An 18,480-nucleotide genomic window follows, 5' to 3' on the forward strand; every position below is an offset into this window, starting at 1 on the left:
AGTGGTTCAAGCATGGTTTGCTCTTTCCATAGTTTAAGCCCCAGCTCAATAAATGTCCTGGAATTTGACACCTCCAAACCAGTATCATGGAGATATCAGCTGAACGATGAGAGAAATATAAGGCCTAATACTGGTGTAATCTGATGTGCCAAATCCGATTCTATTCCAAGATATAGAAATAAGATCTGAAAAGTGCTTTCCTTTCCACCAAAAGCAAGGAAGATCACTAGAAAATCTGTAAATTTCCGTGTGAGCTAGGCCTCAGGAAAAGAACTGCTATAATAAAACACTTCAGAACACTCAAAATGTACATCAGTGCAGTTTCATATTTGCATCATGTTTTATAGTTTACAAAACACTTCACATCAACAAACATTTCTTTACTAGAGTGCCCATGATAGGCCAAGCACGAAGCTAGAAACATTCATAACATAAATAAGTTAGCCTTAGTGTTATCCATGTAGTGTTGAGTACTTACTATCTCAGTTTCACAGATGAAAAAGAGGCCCAAAGAGATTAAGAAACTTGCTTGAGAAAATAAAACACGTAAGTGCACAAAGCCAGAATCTGTACTTCAGACCTGACTCCTAAGCCCAGATGGTGGAGGAGTAGAGATGTAAGCTCTCCAAGTTGCCTCTTGACCTCTCTCCTCTCCAGTACTTAACCTGCCCAACTACTAAGGCATCATTATGCTCTGCTTCGTGTACTCCAATCATACCTACGTACATTTTGATTTCCCTACTGGATTATAAGCTTCTTGAGAGCAGAATACATGTCATAATTTTTATCCCTACCACCCTCACCACCAAGTTTAGTGTCTTACTCACAGTTGACAGAAAAACAATAGTCTTTTTTTGTGTGGTCTTTACCAAGAGGGAAGGGGAACAGGGAGGATTAGTCCATTTGGAACATCAGAAAGGCAAGCAAAAAATGAAAAACTAGGGCCCAAGATGATTAGCAAGCTCCTCACAAGTGATCACTTTTTTCTGTTTTCTTTGGTATTCCCCATAGTACACAATATTTTATGATGCTTACTAAATGCTGAATAAATACAAGCAAAATGTGAACTGAACTAAAGTTTCCTTCTGCAGGGCCCCGGACACAATGGAGGTAGCACAGTATCTTCTATGGCTATTGGGATAGATTACTTACACTAGTAAGTCAGGACAGGGAGGATCTAGTTAGGAGTCCTTCACTAATAAGCTATGTGATCATAAGAAATGATCTTAACTCCTAAGCTTCAGATTCTTCATGAACGAAATATAATTTAATAATGTCCCTACTATCTATTTTCGCCAAAAGGAAATCATCAGTGTGAAAGTATTCCCAAAAGGTAAATGTGAAAGTGGTAATATCATTATTAGGTGGCATTGCCCTCCTAGGGCAACAGCAATGAATGCTGTTCAGTTCTGCCAGGCTTTGACTTATCTGCAAGCTAAAAACAGGGAATGCGAGTAACAGGTCTCCCAAACTTGAGCCTCAGGTAAGCTATGGCCATCTACCTAAAGTCTGACTCACTTAAATGATGAGGGTAATCTATAGTCAAGAAAAATCCCTAAAATCAGAAAGGAGCAATAACTAGTAAGTCTAAACTTCCCCAGTATTCAGAAAGAAACAACCAACCCTCCCCATCTTGATATATCCAAAGTGGCCTTTTAGAGCTGCCCAGTCATGGACAACTAAACATATCATACCTCTTTGAGGCATTTCAGCCATTGAAAATAATATGTAGAATGGAAGAGGACAGATCTCTAAGTCATGAGGTCAAGAGAAAAGTAACACATGGCCCCAAACTCCTCTTTCTAAGGCTCCTCCCTTTACCCTTCAACAGCACCTTCCTCTCTGAGCCCACTAGAGCAGGACAACCCTTAACACCAAGCTCTTACCAATTTCCAAAGCCACAGTCCATCACAGCTTCTAAAAGGGCCATTTCCTCTTGAGCAGTCCAGCTGGGGTCAAGAACAGGAAAATCTGAGGTCTAAGGAGGGAAAAATTTTGCCTAAGAACAGATGTAGAAATGGAACCCAGGCAACCTGAAATGTAGTACTAATTCATACTTAAATGACTATCATTCTCATGGTTTTGAGAGGTACCTAAAGTATATTCTTATTAGTTGTCCATCTCTCCCACCTCTATTTCCACCATTAACTACAAGAGTCTCCAATAGGGCGCCTGCGTGGCTCAGATGGTTAAGGCATCTGCCTTCGGCTCAGGTTATGATCCCAGGGTCCTGGGATCGAGGCCTGCATCGGGCTCCTTGCTCAGCAGGGAGTCTACTTCTCCCTCTGCCTCTCCCCCTGCTTGTTCTCTCTCTCTCTCGCAAATGAATAAATAAAATCTTTAAAAACAAAAAAAAGTCTCCATAAACATTATCACTCAGAAATGCCATGTAACTCATGTAGACATACATATTTTTGAAGATTTTATTTATTTAGTTAGAGAGAAAGAGTGAGCAAGCAGAGGGAATGGCAGAGGGAGAGGGAGAGAGAGAATCTCAAGCGCTCCACGCCAAGGGTGGAGCCCAACACGGGCTTGATCCCATGATCCTGAGATCATGACCGAGCTGAAATGAAGAGTTGGACGTTTAATTGACTGAGCCACCCAGGCACTCCAAAGTATTTTTTAAAACTTAGCACAAAGGTAGAGATAAATATTATAGTATGTTCCCACTTAGCTAAAAAAGAAGGCAATACAAATATGTGTATATTTATGTTTTTTTAAACAGAAGAATAAACGATATATTTTAAAAAATGGTTACCTATGGGGAAGGGAGGGACAGAAGCTAAACCTCTCTGAATATTCCTTGTTTGGTACATCTGACTTTGAAATATAAATACTGTATATTAACTACTAAATTTAAAATCTTAAGAGTCAAAAGCAAAATGTAACAAACCTATGAATTAATTTTAAGGCATAATCACCAGAAAGAAAATATCCCACATGACTTTAAAACAGGTGATTTGATTGTATATCTCTAGTAGAATACATCTTAGAAGAAAAAACGAACTGCTGGGCGCCTGGGTGGCTCAGTCATTAAGCGTCTGACTTCGGCTCAGGTCATGATCCCAGGGTCCTGAGATCGAGCCCCGCATGGGGCTCCCTGCTCCACACAAAGCCTGCTTCTCCCTCTCTCACTCCCCCTGCTTGTATTCCCTCTCTTGCTGTCTCTCTCTCTCTCTGTCAAATAAATAAATAAAAATCTTTTAAAAAAAAAGAAAAGAAAAGCGAACTGCCAAAAAAAAAAAATCTTACACTGTTTTCAGGAGTGCTGGTATAGTTATTCTGAGGTTATTATGGCAGATGTGTTATGGGGTAAAGCAAGTAAGAAATTGCGCTGGTGTCACTGGGCAGTGGGATTTCCGGCTTGGAGTTTAGAAATATATAGATACAAGACCTATGCTTACACAAAAACCTTATGGTCTTATATTTGAATTGGAAGTTTAGTATGAACTTACAATGTACTTTGTCTCAAAAGAATAATTTCCTAACACTGTTCAATGAAAAAGTCTAGAAATGATGACCAACCCAGTAGCAATGAACACTTCTAATGCCCAGTATGCAGTCACTAAATACTATTTCCCACTAAGGAAACAGGGCTCTTTGAAGAAAGACCTGAATCTAGGTTCGAGTAAGAAATGTACCAGAATGAGACTAGAACATTTTGTCATAATGGAAAGCAAAGAGGTTCTCAAAGCCAGTAAGGGTCATGTCAAAAGGATCAGAGGCCAACTTGTAGAAGCTCCCACTAACCAAAAAATGGAGTTGACAGAGAATTTAAGTAAACACCTAGATACATCAACAACAACAAAAATCTAATTTGAAGAAAAAGATGAAAGATTGAATTAAAAAAACAATATCAGAGTTGTGTGGGATAGCTTCAATATATTGAACACATTTGGACATTGGAGTCCCAGAGGGGAGGAGAAAGAGAGAATGGGACAGAAAAATTACTTAAGCAATACTGGCTGAAATGTTCTAAATTCAGCAAACTACTTAAATTTATAGACTGAAGAAGCTTAGGAAACTCCAAACAGATAAATTCAAAGGGAAGAATGAGTCACCATATTATAGTCAACTGCTAAAAAGCAAAGAGAAAGAAAACAATCTTGAAAGCAGCTCAAGAATAAACAACATGGTTTCTCCGGACGCTTTCCATTTCTTCAAGCCCTCAATGCGTGGATTCTCCATATTTAATGTGCAAAATAGCAGAATTTAATAATAATAATAATTTCACACATGCTGTTTAGCTACCACATATTCCCATTTTTCCTAAAGGAAAGATGCACAGGATACATATTAAGTGGAAGAACATTATTCTACACTCTATAGATTCAGGGGCAAATTCAGGATCTTCCTCTTCTTCAAATCTCAAAAGAAGAAGAGGAGGAAGAGGGAGAAGGAGGAGAAAAGAAAAGAGAGATGGGGCTTTTTCTGTATCCAACAAAATTTGGTTGAGAATTTAAGAATACAGATTTAAGAATAGAGAATTTAAGAATATAGATTTAAGAATACAGAATTTAAGAATATAGATTCTTAAATTGTAAGTGGTGAGATGTGAGCAAGCAGTTATTGAAGTATGTGTTACAGTATAAATAGGTCTTTGGAATTTGGGAAGACTGAGAGGTGAGAGTCCAGCTCTAAGTGACTCAAAAGGAGAGTAATCAGCTTTTGTAATATTGTCCTTTTCTGTGAGATACAAGAGGGGTGATTGGAGGTCATGAGAGAAGGGAATAGAAAAGATGGAGCATTTTGAGCATTAACAAGGATAATAACTGCAAAGAACTGAAATACATAACATCTAAATATTTAGAGGATGCCAGGGAACCAACTCATATTTTCAAAATTAGTAAACAAAGGGAAATAATCAGGTATTTTATCCTGCCTTTCCTGGGTGACCACAGAGATGAAACATTTCTTTTTATGGAATTATATTTATTTTTTTAAAGATTTTATTTATTTATTTGACAGACATATAGTGAAAAAGGAAACAGAGCAGCGGGAATGGGAGAGGAAGAAGCAGGCTTCCTGCTGAGCAGGGAGCCTGATGCGGGGCTTGATCACAGGACCCTGCGATCATGACCTGAGCCGAAGGCAGAAACTTAACGACTGAGCCACCCAGGTGCTCTAGAATTATTTTAACTCATAAATCAAAATGAGTTCTGGGGGGGCACTTAGGTGGCTCAGTCGCTTAAGCGTCTGACTCTGGATTTGACTCATGATCTCAAGGGTTGTGGGATCGAGCCCCATGTTGGGCTCTGCGCTGAGCATGGAACCTGTTTAAGATTCTCTCTCTCCCTCTCCATCTCCCTCTGCCCCTCTCCCCCACCCGGGCTCCCCTATCGTGCATGTACTTTCTCTTAAAAAAAAAAAACAGTGCTAGTGCTAAGGTTAAAAGATAACTGTTTTGCAATCCCTGATGAACAGATCTACACAATGATCAGAAATGAATCTGGTACAGCTGCTATATGTCACTAACAATTTATAGAAAACACAGAAGACCGAAGAACATGTTAAGAGCAAAATTCACACTCTACTAATATATGTAAGACAGAGAACTCATGTTTTTTAAAATCAAATAAACTATAAGAAACAAGAAAAAGAGTGGGGGAAGGGGGACAGGGAGAGTGGAACACCCCACAGAACAGAATACATGTAAGAGGCAACCAACCGGAATGTATGGACCTTATTTGTATCCCAATTAAAACAAACTGTAAAAGTAAAAAAAAATTCATGATACCACTACACTCATGAAACCCACTAGAATAGCTAAAATGAAGAAACCAACAATATCAAAAGTTTGCAAGCACGTGGAAACAATCAGAACTCTCATTCATTGCTGGCACAGGTGTAAAATACTACAGCCACTTAGGAAACTTGACAGTTTCTTAAAAGTTAAATATGAATAATCACCTATTCTATGGCCTAGCAATTCCACTCCTAAGTATTTATCCAAGGACAAAAAATGTGTGTCCACAGAAAGCCTTATACAAGAAAAGTTCATAACAGCTTGATTCATAATAGCATAAAACTAGGCAAAGCCCAGGTGTCCATCAACAAGAGAATGAACAGTGTCATATTCATACCACAGAATATTACTCAACAAAAAGGAATGAACTACTACATATAACATGAATACATCTCAAAAACATGCTGAAAGAAACCAGAAACAAGAGTACATGCAGTATGAATCCATTTATATGCAGTTCTAGAATATGCAAAACTGATCTATGGTGATAAAAATCAGAACAGGAATTATTTTCAGGGGTAGAGAAGGGAGCAGAGATATTTTTAAAAAGCTTTTATGACATGACTGGGGAATAAAGAAAAGTGACTTGAATTAAATTTTAGAGAGATCTAGTAAAACATTTATAGATGGAAAATAAGACGTCTGGGGATTTGCTTCAAAATAATCTGGAGAAGTGGGGGTTTAGATGAAACAAGATAGGCTAGGAGTTGATAATTTTAAGAGCTAGTAACAAGTATATGGGACTTATTACACTATACGTGGTAGTTGGGTTACAATGGTAGCCCCCTATTAACTTCTAGAATTCACATCCCTGGTGCAGTCCTGTCCCATTTAATATGGGCTGGACCTGTGACTTGCTTAAGGCCTGGCAGCTTCCATTTTTGTGGTTTTGGGAGCCCTGAACCACCACCATGTAAGAAACCTAGCCTCCTTGCTGGAAAGACCATGTGGAGAGGCCTTGGGGGGGGGGGGCAGCCAAGGCTACCTGGAGAAGAACCAGTTAGTTAAAATGTTCCCGCTGGGGGCACCTGGATGGCTCAGTGAGTTAAGTGGCCAACTCTTGGTTTCGGCTCAGGTCATGATCTCAGGGTTGTGAGATCAAGCCCCGCACTGGGCTCTGCGCTCAGCACAGAGTCTGCTTCAGATACTCTCCCTCTGCCTCCAGCTTGTAGGCTTTCTCAAATAAATAAACCATTAAAAAAAAAAATGTTCCAGGGGTCTCCCAACCAATTCAAGCCATTCTGAGGTACCAGCGGTGTGAAAAAAGCCCTGTGGACTTCTAACCTCCGCACATCATGTGGGCATGAAAGCCACCTTCACTGTGCCCAATCTGAATTCCTGACCTGCAGAACTATGGGAGACAAAAAAATAGTTGGTATTTTAAGCCACAACCTTTTGAAGTAGCTATCAGGTAGCAACAGATAACGAAAACACCATTCTATTTTAGGGTAAAAATAAAATTTTGTTTTTTTGAATTTTCAATAAGTTATTTTAAAAAGGTGACAGGAGAGGTCTCCAGATTACACAGGCATTTAGAAATTGTTATACTGGGGCACCTGGGTAGCTCAGTTGTTAAGTGTCTGCCTTCGGCTCAGGTCATGATCCCAGGGTCCTGGATTAAGCCCTGCATCAGGCCCCTGCTCTGTGGGGAGCCTGGTTCTCCCTCTCCCACTCCCCCTGCTTGTGTTCCCTCTCTCACTGTGTCTCTATCAAATAAATAAATAAAATCTTTAAAAAAAAATTGTTATACCTTTTGTTGATGACCAAAAAAAAAAAAAAAACTGATTTGTGAAATTACACTGCTAATAAGCAACACATTTTTATCTGAGTACATACTATGAATAGGCCCAGCACATGAGGTACCATGAGATCCAGAAGAGAAGTCGATGTCATATATTGTCTATGTCTATATCATCATAATCTGGCAAACAGCATAAATACATATAAATAGGAAAATCATAGTTGAAGAGCTTATGTTATTTCTAAAACTACTTAGGAAATTAATTAGTCCTCACCAACTTTACTGTGAGATAACAAGAAAGACTTTCTACACCAAAAAATAAACGGGCATAAGGGGAGTTTTTCTTAAAGTTGAATCAGTGTTATTCAATTCCTGGACCCAATCTCAGACTTACTAACCAGAATCTCTACAAGTAGGGCCTAGGAATCTACAATTTTAAGAAGCTCCCAGGTAATTCTTAGGCACTAAAGTTTAAAATCACTGGTATAAAGGGTGTGGCAGAAAGAGGTGCCTTGACTTGTTCAAGGTTCTAAGAATTATAAGACAAAAATAGGCATAGAACTCAGAAATCCTGATTAATGCACCACCCACCACAGCATGAGTAACTTCCAAAAATATAGCACTGTGAGATGACAAAAGTACTAAAACCCATTTAAAGTTTTCTGTGGCTTCATAAGCAAAAAAAAAAAAAAAAAAGTCAAGTTTCTGGTGGCTTCATGTCTAGAAAGTCAAAATTTGGTCATCATTCCTACAGAAGGAAAGATTCTTCTTTTCCTTATCTGGGAATAGATAAGATTGGCAGAAAAAAAGAGAGTATTAGTAACCTCCAAAAACTCCCCAAAGTAAAGGACAAAATTCTGAAATGTGTTTGTATGGGTGTTGAGTATGTGAGAAAAGGATGATGTAATCAGAAGACTTAATTGGCCTTGGAGTGAAACTCAGTGCCTTCAGCATTATGCGGAAGGCATGGTGCCCCGAACAGATAGAGCACAACTGCTTTCCTACAGTGGATAATCATCCATCTACCCAGCCTATATTGAGTTATCCCATAAGGAACTGTGAAAACAATTCCAAGGAAAAAATTTGTGTTCTGGTTCCAGGCATTTTTGTGTGAATTTGGAAGAATAAATCAATTTTCTGATAATTTGATATGCTGGTGAAATGAACTCAAAGTCATAGATACGTTGACCACATTTTCCCAACCCTTCATTCATTTTGCAATTGACAAAAGAGAAAAAAATTATTCATATGAAAAGACGTTTCACATATCTTATCAGAGAAGTGTCAATTAAACGAAAAGATGTCACCATACACCTATCAGAATGGCCCAAAATGCAGAACACTGATATCAATGCTGGTGAAGATGTGGAGCAAGAGGAACTCTTATTTGCTGCAGTTGGGAATGCAAAATGGTACAGCCACTTTGGAAGACAAGTTTGGCAGTTTCTTAGAGAACTAAACAACCTTATCACGTGATCAGCAATTGCACTCCTCAGTATTTACCCAAAGGAGCTGAAAACTTAGGTCCACAGAAAAACCTGCACATGGATGTTTATAACAGCTTTATTCATAATTGCCAAAACTTGGAAGCAATCAAGATGTCTTTCGGTAGGTGGATGGATAAACTGTGGTATGTCCAAACAATGGAATATTATTTATTGCTAAAAAGAAATGACCAATAAAGCCATGAAAAGACACGAAGAAAACTTAAATATTACCAAGTGAAAGAAGCAAATCTGAAAAGATTACATACTGCATGATTCCAATTATATGACATTCTGGGAAAAGCAAAACTATGGAGACTGTAAAAAGATCAGTGGTTGCCAGAGGTTGGGGGTCGGGGGTGGGGGGGGGAGATGGATGAACAGGCAAGGCACAGACGATTTTTAGGGCCATGAAACTACTCTGTAAAATACTATAATGGTGGATACATGACACTATATATTTGTATAAATCTACAGAATGTGTAACACCAAGAGCTGATTCTGATGTAAATGTGGACTCTGGATGATAATGAGGTGTCAATGTAGGTTCATCAGTTATAATCATCAGTTATAACAAATGTACCACTTTCGTGGGGGATGTTGTTAATGGGAGAGGACTATGCATGTGTTGGGGCAGAAGATATAGGGGAAATCTCTGTACCTTCTACTCAATTTCGCTGCAAACCTATAATTGCTCTGTAAAATAAAGTTTAATATAAAAATATCTTATTCCAAATCTTATAATTAGTGGAGAAACTGTAAGACTGAGGTGTTTTAGAGAGCAGTAGGGGAAGGCTAGTCAGTTGGCTGCCAAGAACTCTTAGTAAGGAGCATTTCTTTGATTAATTATGGACAGGATCTGACTCTCAGCATTAGAGGCTCATCTTAAACAGACCCCACAAATAATCAGACTCAGAAATGCTAATTCACCTTTCTAAACTTTAAAGAGACTGAAGTAGATACATTATGGCACTGTGGTAGGCAGAATTCCAAAGATGCACCCCTCTCCCCCCAAGATTCCTGTCCCCTGATTATTCAATCAAATAGTAACTAGATATTGCTGTGAGGGAACTCTGCTGATGGGATTAAGGCACTAATCAGCTGACCTTAAAATAGGGAGAGCAGCCTAGAAAATTTGGGTGGGTCCAACGTAATCACACAAGCCTTTAAAAGTAGAAGAGGGAGGTAAGAGAGGGGCATTTGACTGGCTTAGTCAGGAGAACATGTGACTCTTGATCTCAGGGTCATGAGTTTGAGTCCCATGTTGGGTGCAGAGATTACTTAAAATAAATAAAATTCCCTTTGGTTTATTTTTTTAAAGATTATTTATTTATTTGACACAGAGAGAGCACAAGTAGGCAGAGGGAGAGGGAGAAGCAGACTCCCCGCTGAGAAGAGAGCCCGATATGGGGCTGGATCTCAGGACCTTGGGATCATGATCCGAATGGAAGGCAAACACTTAACTTAAATCTCCTTTAAAGAAGAAGAAGGGGTGCACCTGGGTGGCTCAGTCGGTTAAGTGTCTGCCTTCGGCTCGGGTCGTGGTCTCGGTGTCCTGGGATTGAGCCCCAAATCGGATTCCCTGCTCAGCGGGGAGTCTGTTTCTCCCTCTCACTCTGCCTGCCGCTCCCCCTGCTTGTGCTCTATCAAACAAATGAATAAAGTCGAAGAAGGAAAGGAAAGGAAAGGAAAGGAAAAAGGAAAAAGGAAAAAGGGAAAAAGGAAAAAGGAAAAAGGAAAAAAGGAGGAGGAAAAAGAAAAAGAAAAAGGAAAAAGGAAAAAGGAAAAAGGAAAAAGGAAAGGAAAGGAAAGGAAAGGAAAGGAAAAGAAGAAGGAAAAAGGAAAAAAGAAAAAGGAAAGGAAAGGACAGGAAGGAAGGAAGGAAAGAAAGAAGAAAGAAAGAAAGCAAGAAAGAAAGAAAGCAAGAAAGAAAAAGAAAAAGAAAAAAAAAAAGAAAGCAAGCAAGCAGGCAGGAGATCAGCACAGAGGAAACAGGAGAGGTCAAAAGACTCCAGGCATTTTGCATCAATCACCCTCAAGAACTCCTGGACACTGCTAGCTTTGAATATGGGAGAAAGGAAGGTCTCAAGAGTCTGAGAGCAAGTCCTGGCCAACAGCCAATAAGGGAAGAGTGGCATCAGTTCTACAACCTCAAGGTGGGGAATTATTCAACAACCTCAATGAGAATAGCAGCAGACTGGAAGCAGAACTCTCCCCCAGGGCCTCTAGATAAAGCCCAGGCTAGCAACACCTTCATTTTCACATTATGGGACCTGCAGCAAACAAGGTGAGCCTAACGGTCTTCTGACCTACAGAATTGTGAGACAATAAATTTGTGTTATCTTACGCCACTTAATTTTTGATAATTTGGTATAGAAGCAATAGAAAACTAATACAAGTATAAATGGATTAATTCACAATGTGAAATTACTACTGTTAAGATGCCCAGCCAGTATTCTTTCCTGTAAAAAAAACAAAAACAAAAAAAACTGAATGGGAGGCCAAATGTAAGAAAACTACTTGGTGAATTATTTTCTGATAACTGACAAAACTATCTTGACAAAGATCTATACACCTCCCAAGCAGACCAGATATTCATTTTGGTTTATCAAAGTGCCCATTCCTCTGGCTAGAACTTGGAAGGGACACTACCAACATCTGCCTCTCATTCCTTCTTTAGAGGTAGCAATATAATCAATCAGGTTCCAGCCAAGTCTTATTCTGGCCCATAAGCCAGTCTATCATATCATTCACTCAATGTTCATCTTATAACTTCACTCTCAGAGGGTAACTAATTTCCCCAAGGCAGGAGGAGGGAGTGCGAGACATAAACTTCACCACTGCCCACATGAACCACATAATAAGATCATTAGCCCAAAAACAGCAACAACACATTTACTATATGTTTATCAGTGAACCTAAAACGCAGTGTACTTCTTATCCTTACATCAGTAAATCTCAGTACTTTTTTTTAATCTTTAGAATTTTTTTAAAGTAAACTCTCCCCCTAACATGGGGCTTGAACTCACAACCCTGAAGTCAAGAGTCACATGCTCTACTGACTGAGCCAGCCAGGAGCCCCTCAAATTCCTTCCAAGTTTGAAACAAAAATCAGAGTATATAAAATGATTTTTAGACTTAAATGCCTTAATAGTCCATAAAACCCTAAAACACTTACTAGGAAATGATTACCTAATTCAGAAGAGGAGGAAAGAAAAGGGAAGGAGATACTTGGAGAGGAAGAAAAATAGACATTCCCAGTACAACACTTGACAAATTAATGGAAATTCCCTGCAACTTCACCATTACCATGATCTCATAGGTATGATCACTTTGATGTTTCTTGTACTCAAATCCTCGAGTGAAACACTGCAAGAGAAAGGAAAAGTAAGTTACCAAAAAGCTACTTTTTGAAATGCCTTCTTATAGGATAAAAGATGGTTTGGGGGTGCTCTACTCTTATGATGACTTTTTAAGAATTCATTTAATCTCGTCTGCAGCCGCAAGAGGATGGTTACATACCTGATCACAGCTCTTCAGTGGCCCTCACAGAGGAAAAAATAATCTGAAAAAAAGACTTTTTCTAGGACTTCGCCTCTTTTGATAAGAGCATAAGCCCTGGAATCAGACTGAGTAAATTTGAATCCTGGCTCCAAACTTAAGTATTTAGGCAATTCTAAGACAGCTATTTTTTTATTTTAAAACTCCAAAATCAGGATTCATCTTATAATAAAAAGTATATTACAACTTCCATCAGCCGTTTATCATTTCTAAATTTGGGATGCTTCTTATAATCAATAGCATCTTGGAGCCAATAACATGGTATTTGCTGTGTGACCTTGAGCAAATTACTTAAACTCTCTTTGCCTGAGTTTCCTTTATAAAATGGGGATGCTAATCATACCTACTTCATAGGGTTATAGTGATGAACTAAAGGTTAATTCACATAAATTAGTGAATCAAAATAGTGCCCAACAACAAAGTAAGCACTTGTAATTAGTATTATTACTATCATCATCCACAGAATGATTTGTTCTCTCGTTTGTCACCTGCCCAAAGATCACTCTTCAATAACAGCATCATAGGTGCTATCAAAAGGAATAATCCTGGGGGTGCCTGGGTGCCTCAGTTGGTTAAGCGACTGCCTTTGGCTCAGGTCATGACCCTGGAGTCCCGGGATCGAGTCCCGCATCGGGCTCCCTGCTCAGCAAGGAGTCTGCTTCTCCCTCTGACCCTCCCCCTTCTCATGTGCTCTCTCCGCCATTCTCTCTCTCTCAAATAAATAAAATCTTTAAAAAAAAAAAAAAGGAATAATCCTCCAATTCTGTTTCCTATAGTCCCAATACTTTATTTTTGAAGGTTTTTATTTATTTGACACAGAGAGAGAGAGAACACAGGCAGGAGGAGTGGGAGAGGGAGAAACAGGCTCCCTGCTGAGCAGGGAGCCCGATGTGGGGCTCGATCCCAGGACTCCGAGATCATGACCCGACCTGAAGGCAGACACCCGACTGACTGAGCCACCCAGGCACTCCTGTAGTCCCAATACTTTAAATCTACTGGCAAAAACAGTGTTCAGCATTAGGCTGATACAGAGATATAGAATATTCAACAGTCTGTGTCATCCATCTGCTCTGTTCCCCAACTTTTCATTGGTAAAATGCGTAATGAAAGACCAAGTAGAAGGAATAGATTTAACAAGGTATGGTTCTTCTGAGTCTTTGATAGTCATCTCTGAATTTACTATATCCATAAAACTAGGCCAGGAGAGGCAAGCCTCTCCTTAATGAGTTACCTGTAAGCAGAGGAAAAAAGGAGGTGGCCCACATTCGGCACACTTGATATAAGGCTCCATGAGGTAGGAGGAGCAGCCTCGGCAAGGTGGCTTATCAGAGGGATCATCTAGAACAAAAAGAAAAATCTATCAGCTTCAAAACATGTTATGATTACCAAAGTGCAAGGTGAAAATCTGCAAATAACTACACAGGTGGTGAGCTGTGTGGAAGACTCAGCTTGTCTTATGGAGACAAGATGAGCTCTTTCTAAATAAGAAAAATAAAAAATCACGTTCCTTTTTCTTTGAAGGCAGCTTTGTTTCTTCCTATAGTAGTATCTACTACTATAGATAGCATTTAAGTAGATATGACCCCTGCAGAGAAATTTACCAACATAAGCTTTCCCTCCTAGTTATTTTTCCAGGAGAGAAAATGTTACATACTTACACAACACACATATATATTTTTAGATGAAGCAAATCTGACAAAATAGTAATGATTGTTGAATGCAGGTAGTGGCCAACCGTACTGTTCTTTCAAATTTTCTGTAAGTTCGCAAATTTTCATAGTAAAAAGTTGGGGTGAAAAACTCCTTTAAATATGTTTTGTGATACACTACTTTACATCTGAGTTAAGATTTAAACCCAGGAAAGCTCCCTTTCTCCCATGGTAAGCAGAGAGCATAGCTCACCTTCCTCTAGTTCCAATGACCATTATCGTATTGTCTCTGAAATATTAAGGCAAGAACTACAATCTAAACTGTCTAAAGTGATAAAAAAGCAGATTATGTGTGTCCCTGGTTGCCCCAAACTCTGCCTCTCTAGAGTTGTTTTCGGTGATGAACAGTAGGGGTCTAAGAAAACACAGGCTTTGAAGGTAGATGAAAGAATTTAATCTGCTTAGCCTGAGGCAGGATTTCTCACATTCTGTAATAGCATTTTCCTTCCTAAAGCCCAAGAAACACTCTTCAAGGCACCTTTCCCTCCTTCAAGTGATGATTATTGTTCATTTGTTTCTAAATGAAGACCTGGAAGAAAATAACAGGGGAAAGAAACATAATCCTTCTGACAATAGCTTCAAAATAAATATATATAACAGCAACTACGCCACTTCTCCCATTTCAAATTTTGACATGGAAGAACAAAAATTGTTGTATATTAAGTGTCAGATGACAATTTTTACCAAATTACTTCTTCCTCACCTCCTTTTATTTTAATGATATAAGCTTGTTTTTCTTTCCTCAGGAAAAAATCAGTTACTGACCAAAGTAGAGCTTTTAAACCCTTACATCAAGAAGTAATTATTTTGTAAAAGTAACCCAATTTGTAGTTTTAAAAATTTTAGACAACAAAAGCATAAAGTCATCCTCTATTAACATTCTGACTTCCAGCCTTTCTTCAATGTATGCATTTGTATATATTTTAACAAAAGTGATACTATATAGGATGTTTTATTGGCTTTTTTCTCACTTGACAATATACTGTCAACATCTTTCATGACAGTATGCTTACATCTTCCTTGTTCTTTTTAATGGATGAATAATATTCCATTGTGTCAATCATCTAACCTAATAGTTTTCAACTGCCCCCTAGAAAGGCATTTTGAAAATCTGAGGAAATGTTTTTTTTTTCCTGCCACAATAACTAAAGAGCACTACTGGCATTTAGCAGGTGAGGACCAGGGATGCTAGATATCCAACAAGGCTCAAGACATTCCTGCACAACAAAGAAGTGACCTGTGTCCTGTACAACTTTCAAATATCCTACCAGACATTCAAAGTTGGTGAGAAATCTGTTCATAATTACTTGCTAGAACCTAATTCCATGTTACTTATAAAACAAAATGTTTTTGACAGTTTTAATATATATTTAATTTTCCAGGAAGGCAATTGCATGTACTTCTACAGGAGATTATATCTTGTTTTGTTCGGAACTTTACCAAGAGTTATTCAAGCTTGTGGGATTTCTGAGTCACTAATACAACACACATGAATCACTGTGCTTTTGTAGTTGTAAGATTCACAGTGATTCAACATATGGGTGCAAGCATCTGACTACTTAAGTCATTATGTCTTCTACTGAAATCGTGTCTAAACATTGAGATACATATTATTTTATAATAAATTACATTAGTTCATTTTTCTCTTTTGTTTATCCTTTGTATTATAGTTAGGGCATTACTATTTGTTTCTTTGACATCATGGGTGTAGATGTGTTATGTTATCTATGTATTTCATTTCCAAAGAGGAAATGGGCTCTAAAAATATTATAAAAAGAAAAACATGGGATCTCGTAAGGTTGAAAACAGCTGATCTAATGAGTTCTCTACTGGTGGACATTTATGTTTCCAATTTTTCACTATTATGAAGAATGCTGTTGTGTTCCTCAGAATATATATTTTTCTAGAACTAGAACTATTGGGCGTGCAGAGGGTTTTTGATACACATAGCCAAACTATCCTTCACAAAGATATTTTAGAACTTTTCTATAACCTAAGAGTAAGGAAAGGCTTTTTTACCATCATTCAAAATCCAAAGGCAATGAAAGGTTAATAAATTTGACTACCTAAACAACACAAACAAAAAACTTCCTTGGCAAAAAACACCATATGCAATATAAAAAGGCAAATAAGCTAGAAGAAAATATTTGAAAACATATTACAGATAAAGGACTAACATCCCCAATATACAAAGAACTTTTAAAAATTGAGGGGAAAAAAGAACAAAAATCCTATTGCAAAAAAAAATGAAGAGATAATTAGAAAAAAAACAACAAAAAAAAATGGCCCTTAAACATATGGAAAGACACTCAACTTCACTCCTAAGAGAGAGCTAGACTGAGATATAACTTCTCACCCATCAGACTGACAAAAATTCAAAAGCTTGATAATGCTTTCTTAGTAAGAATGTGGAAAAATAGGCATTCTCATAAACTGCTGATGGGAATACATTAGAACATTATTTGGAATTACAAAATACTACCTAGTTATCCAAATGCTGGAGAGTACTGGAGTACCCAAACAATGAAGTACTATGCAACTATAAAAAAAAGAATGAGAACAACCTTTACAAACTAAAACAGTATTTCCAGAAGATTCTATTAAGTGAAAAAAACCAAACTTCAAAAAAAGCACACATAGGATGCTATCTTTCCTATACAAAATGAGGGGGAAAAACCCCAAACAAATATATGTATGCCTGCTTATCTTTGCAAAAAGAAATATAGGACAGCTAAACTAGAGAACAATGAAGTTGGATACCTACAAGGGGTTGGGGAGGGGGAATGGAATGGAGTGGAAGAGACACAGGAAGGAGTAACAATTCTCCAAATATATATTTTTGTATAGTTTTGACTTTTGGAAGTGTACTTACGTTCCTCAAATTTAAAAAATTGAATTAGTAAATATAAAAAGGGAAAACTAAAAGCAGTATGAACAGATGAACCTAATAGTTTTTCAGAAGAACACTGTAACCACACTGAAAAGGAAAAAAAAAATCTCAATAACTTACGGACATTTAACAATATACCTTCAGTCTTGGGTGACGCTAACAAATCCTGAACTTGTTGAAGGAGGTCTGTTTTATGCACTGGTATGTGAAAAGCAATTCTGACATAATTTTGGATGTATTAGAAGACTGAGCAAATGAGTAAAGGTGCTGATGCTGGATGTCAAGGTTCTCACTGAGGAAAGGACACACAAATAAGGAATGGGGGAAAACAAGAAAAAAGCTTATGCAGATAAACTGGAGGTATCAATGGGAACTCATGATTTCTTAAAAGTGTATGTACGGGTAAGTAGGTATGTATGTTGGTGTATAGGTATATAGCATATATGCACATATATTTCATAGCTCTGTGGGCCTATGAGCCAAGATACAAAACATGCTAGTAGCAATGACCAGATCTTGGTCTCTAATATCAGTTCTCTTTAAAAGGAACCAGGGCTCCTCGGAGCAGTAGCTGATTCCAGGGCTGGGGCAGAGGAAATGTAAGATTCACCTGGAACATGTAGGCAAAAGGTAAGGAGATGCTCAAAAAAGTGATGGGTGTTATTAAGGATGTAGGAGCCAGAATGAAGGAGCTCACAAGGGTCAAACTGGGACAATCTGAGAGCCAAAATAATTAAGTATGATAATGAATTATAAATCTTGAAAAAAAACAGGAATTCGCACGTCCACACTTACAATAAATATGTCAGTGAAATAAGGGAGCTAGATCTCTTGATTATATAATCAAGAAATTATATATATATCGTATATTACATGTAATAAATACAATTGTATGATTACATATATAATTATCTAAGTGCTAACTAGCAAACGTGGAGAGTGCTGGATTCATAAAAAAGTCATTTTGCATGATAGTGAAGATTGGATCAAGGAAAAATCATAATGGATGTTAAATCTAGGGAGAAATTTTGATGAGTGGGATACTTTATGGCCTCAAAGTGTCTCCCTATGGGTTGTTTATTATACCCAAGGGAAAAATACAAATTATACAGTGGAGAGACACTACGATTGGGTTTTCAAAACCATTATCACCAATGAGGTGTAGAGCAAGAACAAACCCAAAACAAGAAACCTCAATTTTAAAAAAGGGGAGGGAGGAAGGGCCTGTCTTCTTCAAGAGCGTGAATGTCACTAAAGACAAATGCTATGGAACAGTTTAAAGGAAGCTAAAGAAACACAGCATTAACGTAAGACCGACTCCTGACTGTGTCCTGTATTAGAAGGAAAAA

General features: G+C 38.0%; 1 protein-coding gene across 1 annotated transcript in view; it reads right to left on the reverse strand.

Moving 5' to 3' along the window:
• Positions 1–18,480, reverse strand: part of TADA2A (transcriptional adaptor 2A) — a 49,197-nt gene that overhangs the window by 26,740 nt on the left and 3,977 nt on the right. The window contains 3 exon segments of the mRNA XM_035724659.1: positions 1,887–1,978; positions 12,281–12,340; positions 13,764–13,870. Coding sequence (XP_035580552.1) covers positions 1,887–1,978; positions 12,281–12,340; positions 13,764–13,870 — 259 coding nt within the window.

Source organism: Zalophus californianus, chromosome 16, assembly GCF_009762305.2.
Source record: "Zalophus californianus isolate mZalCal1 chromosome 16, mZalCal1.pri.v2, whole genome shotgun sequence".
In the NCBI taxonomy this organism is placed as follows: Eukaryota; Metazoa; Chordata; class Mammalia; order Carnivora; family Otariidae; genus Zalophus; species Zalophus californianus.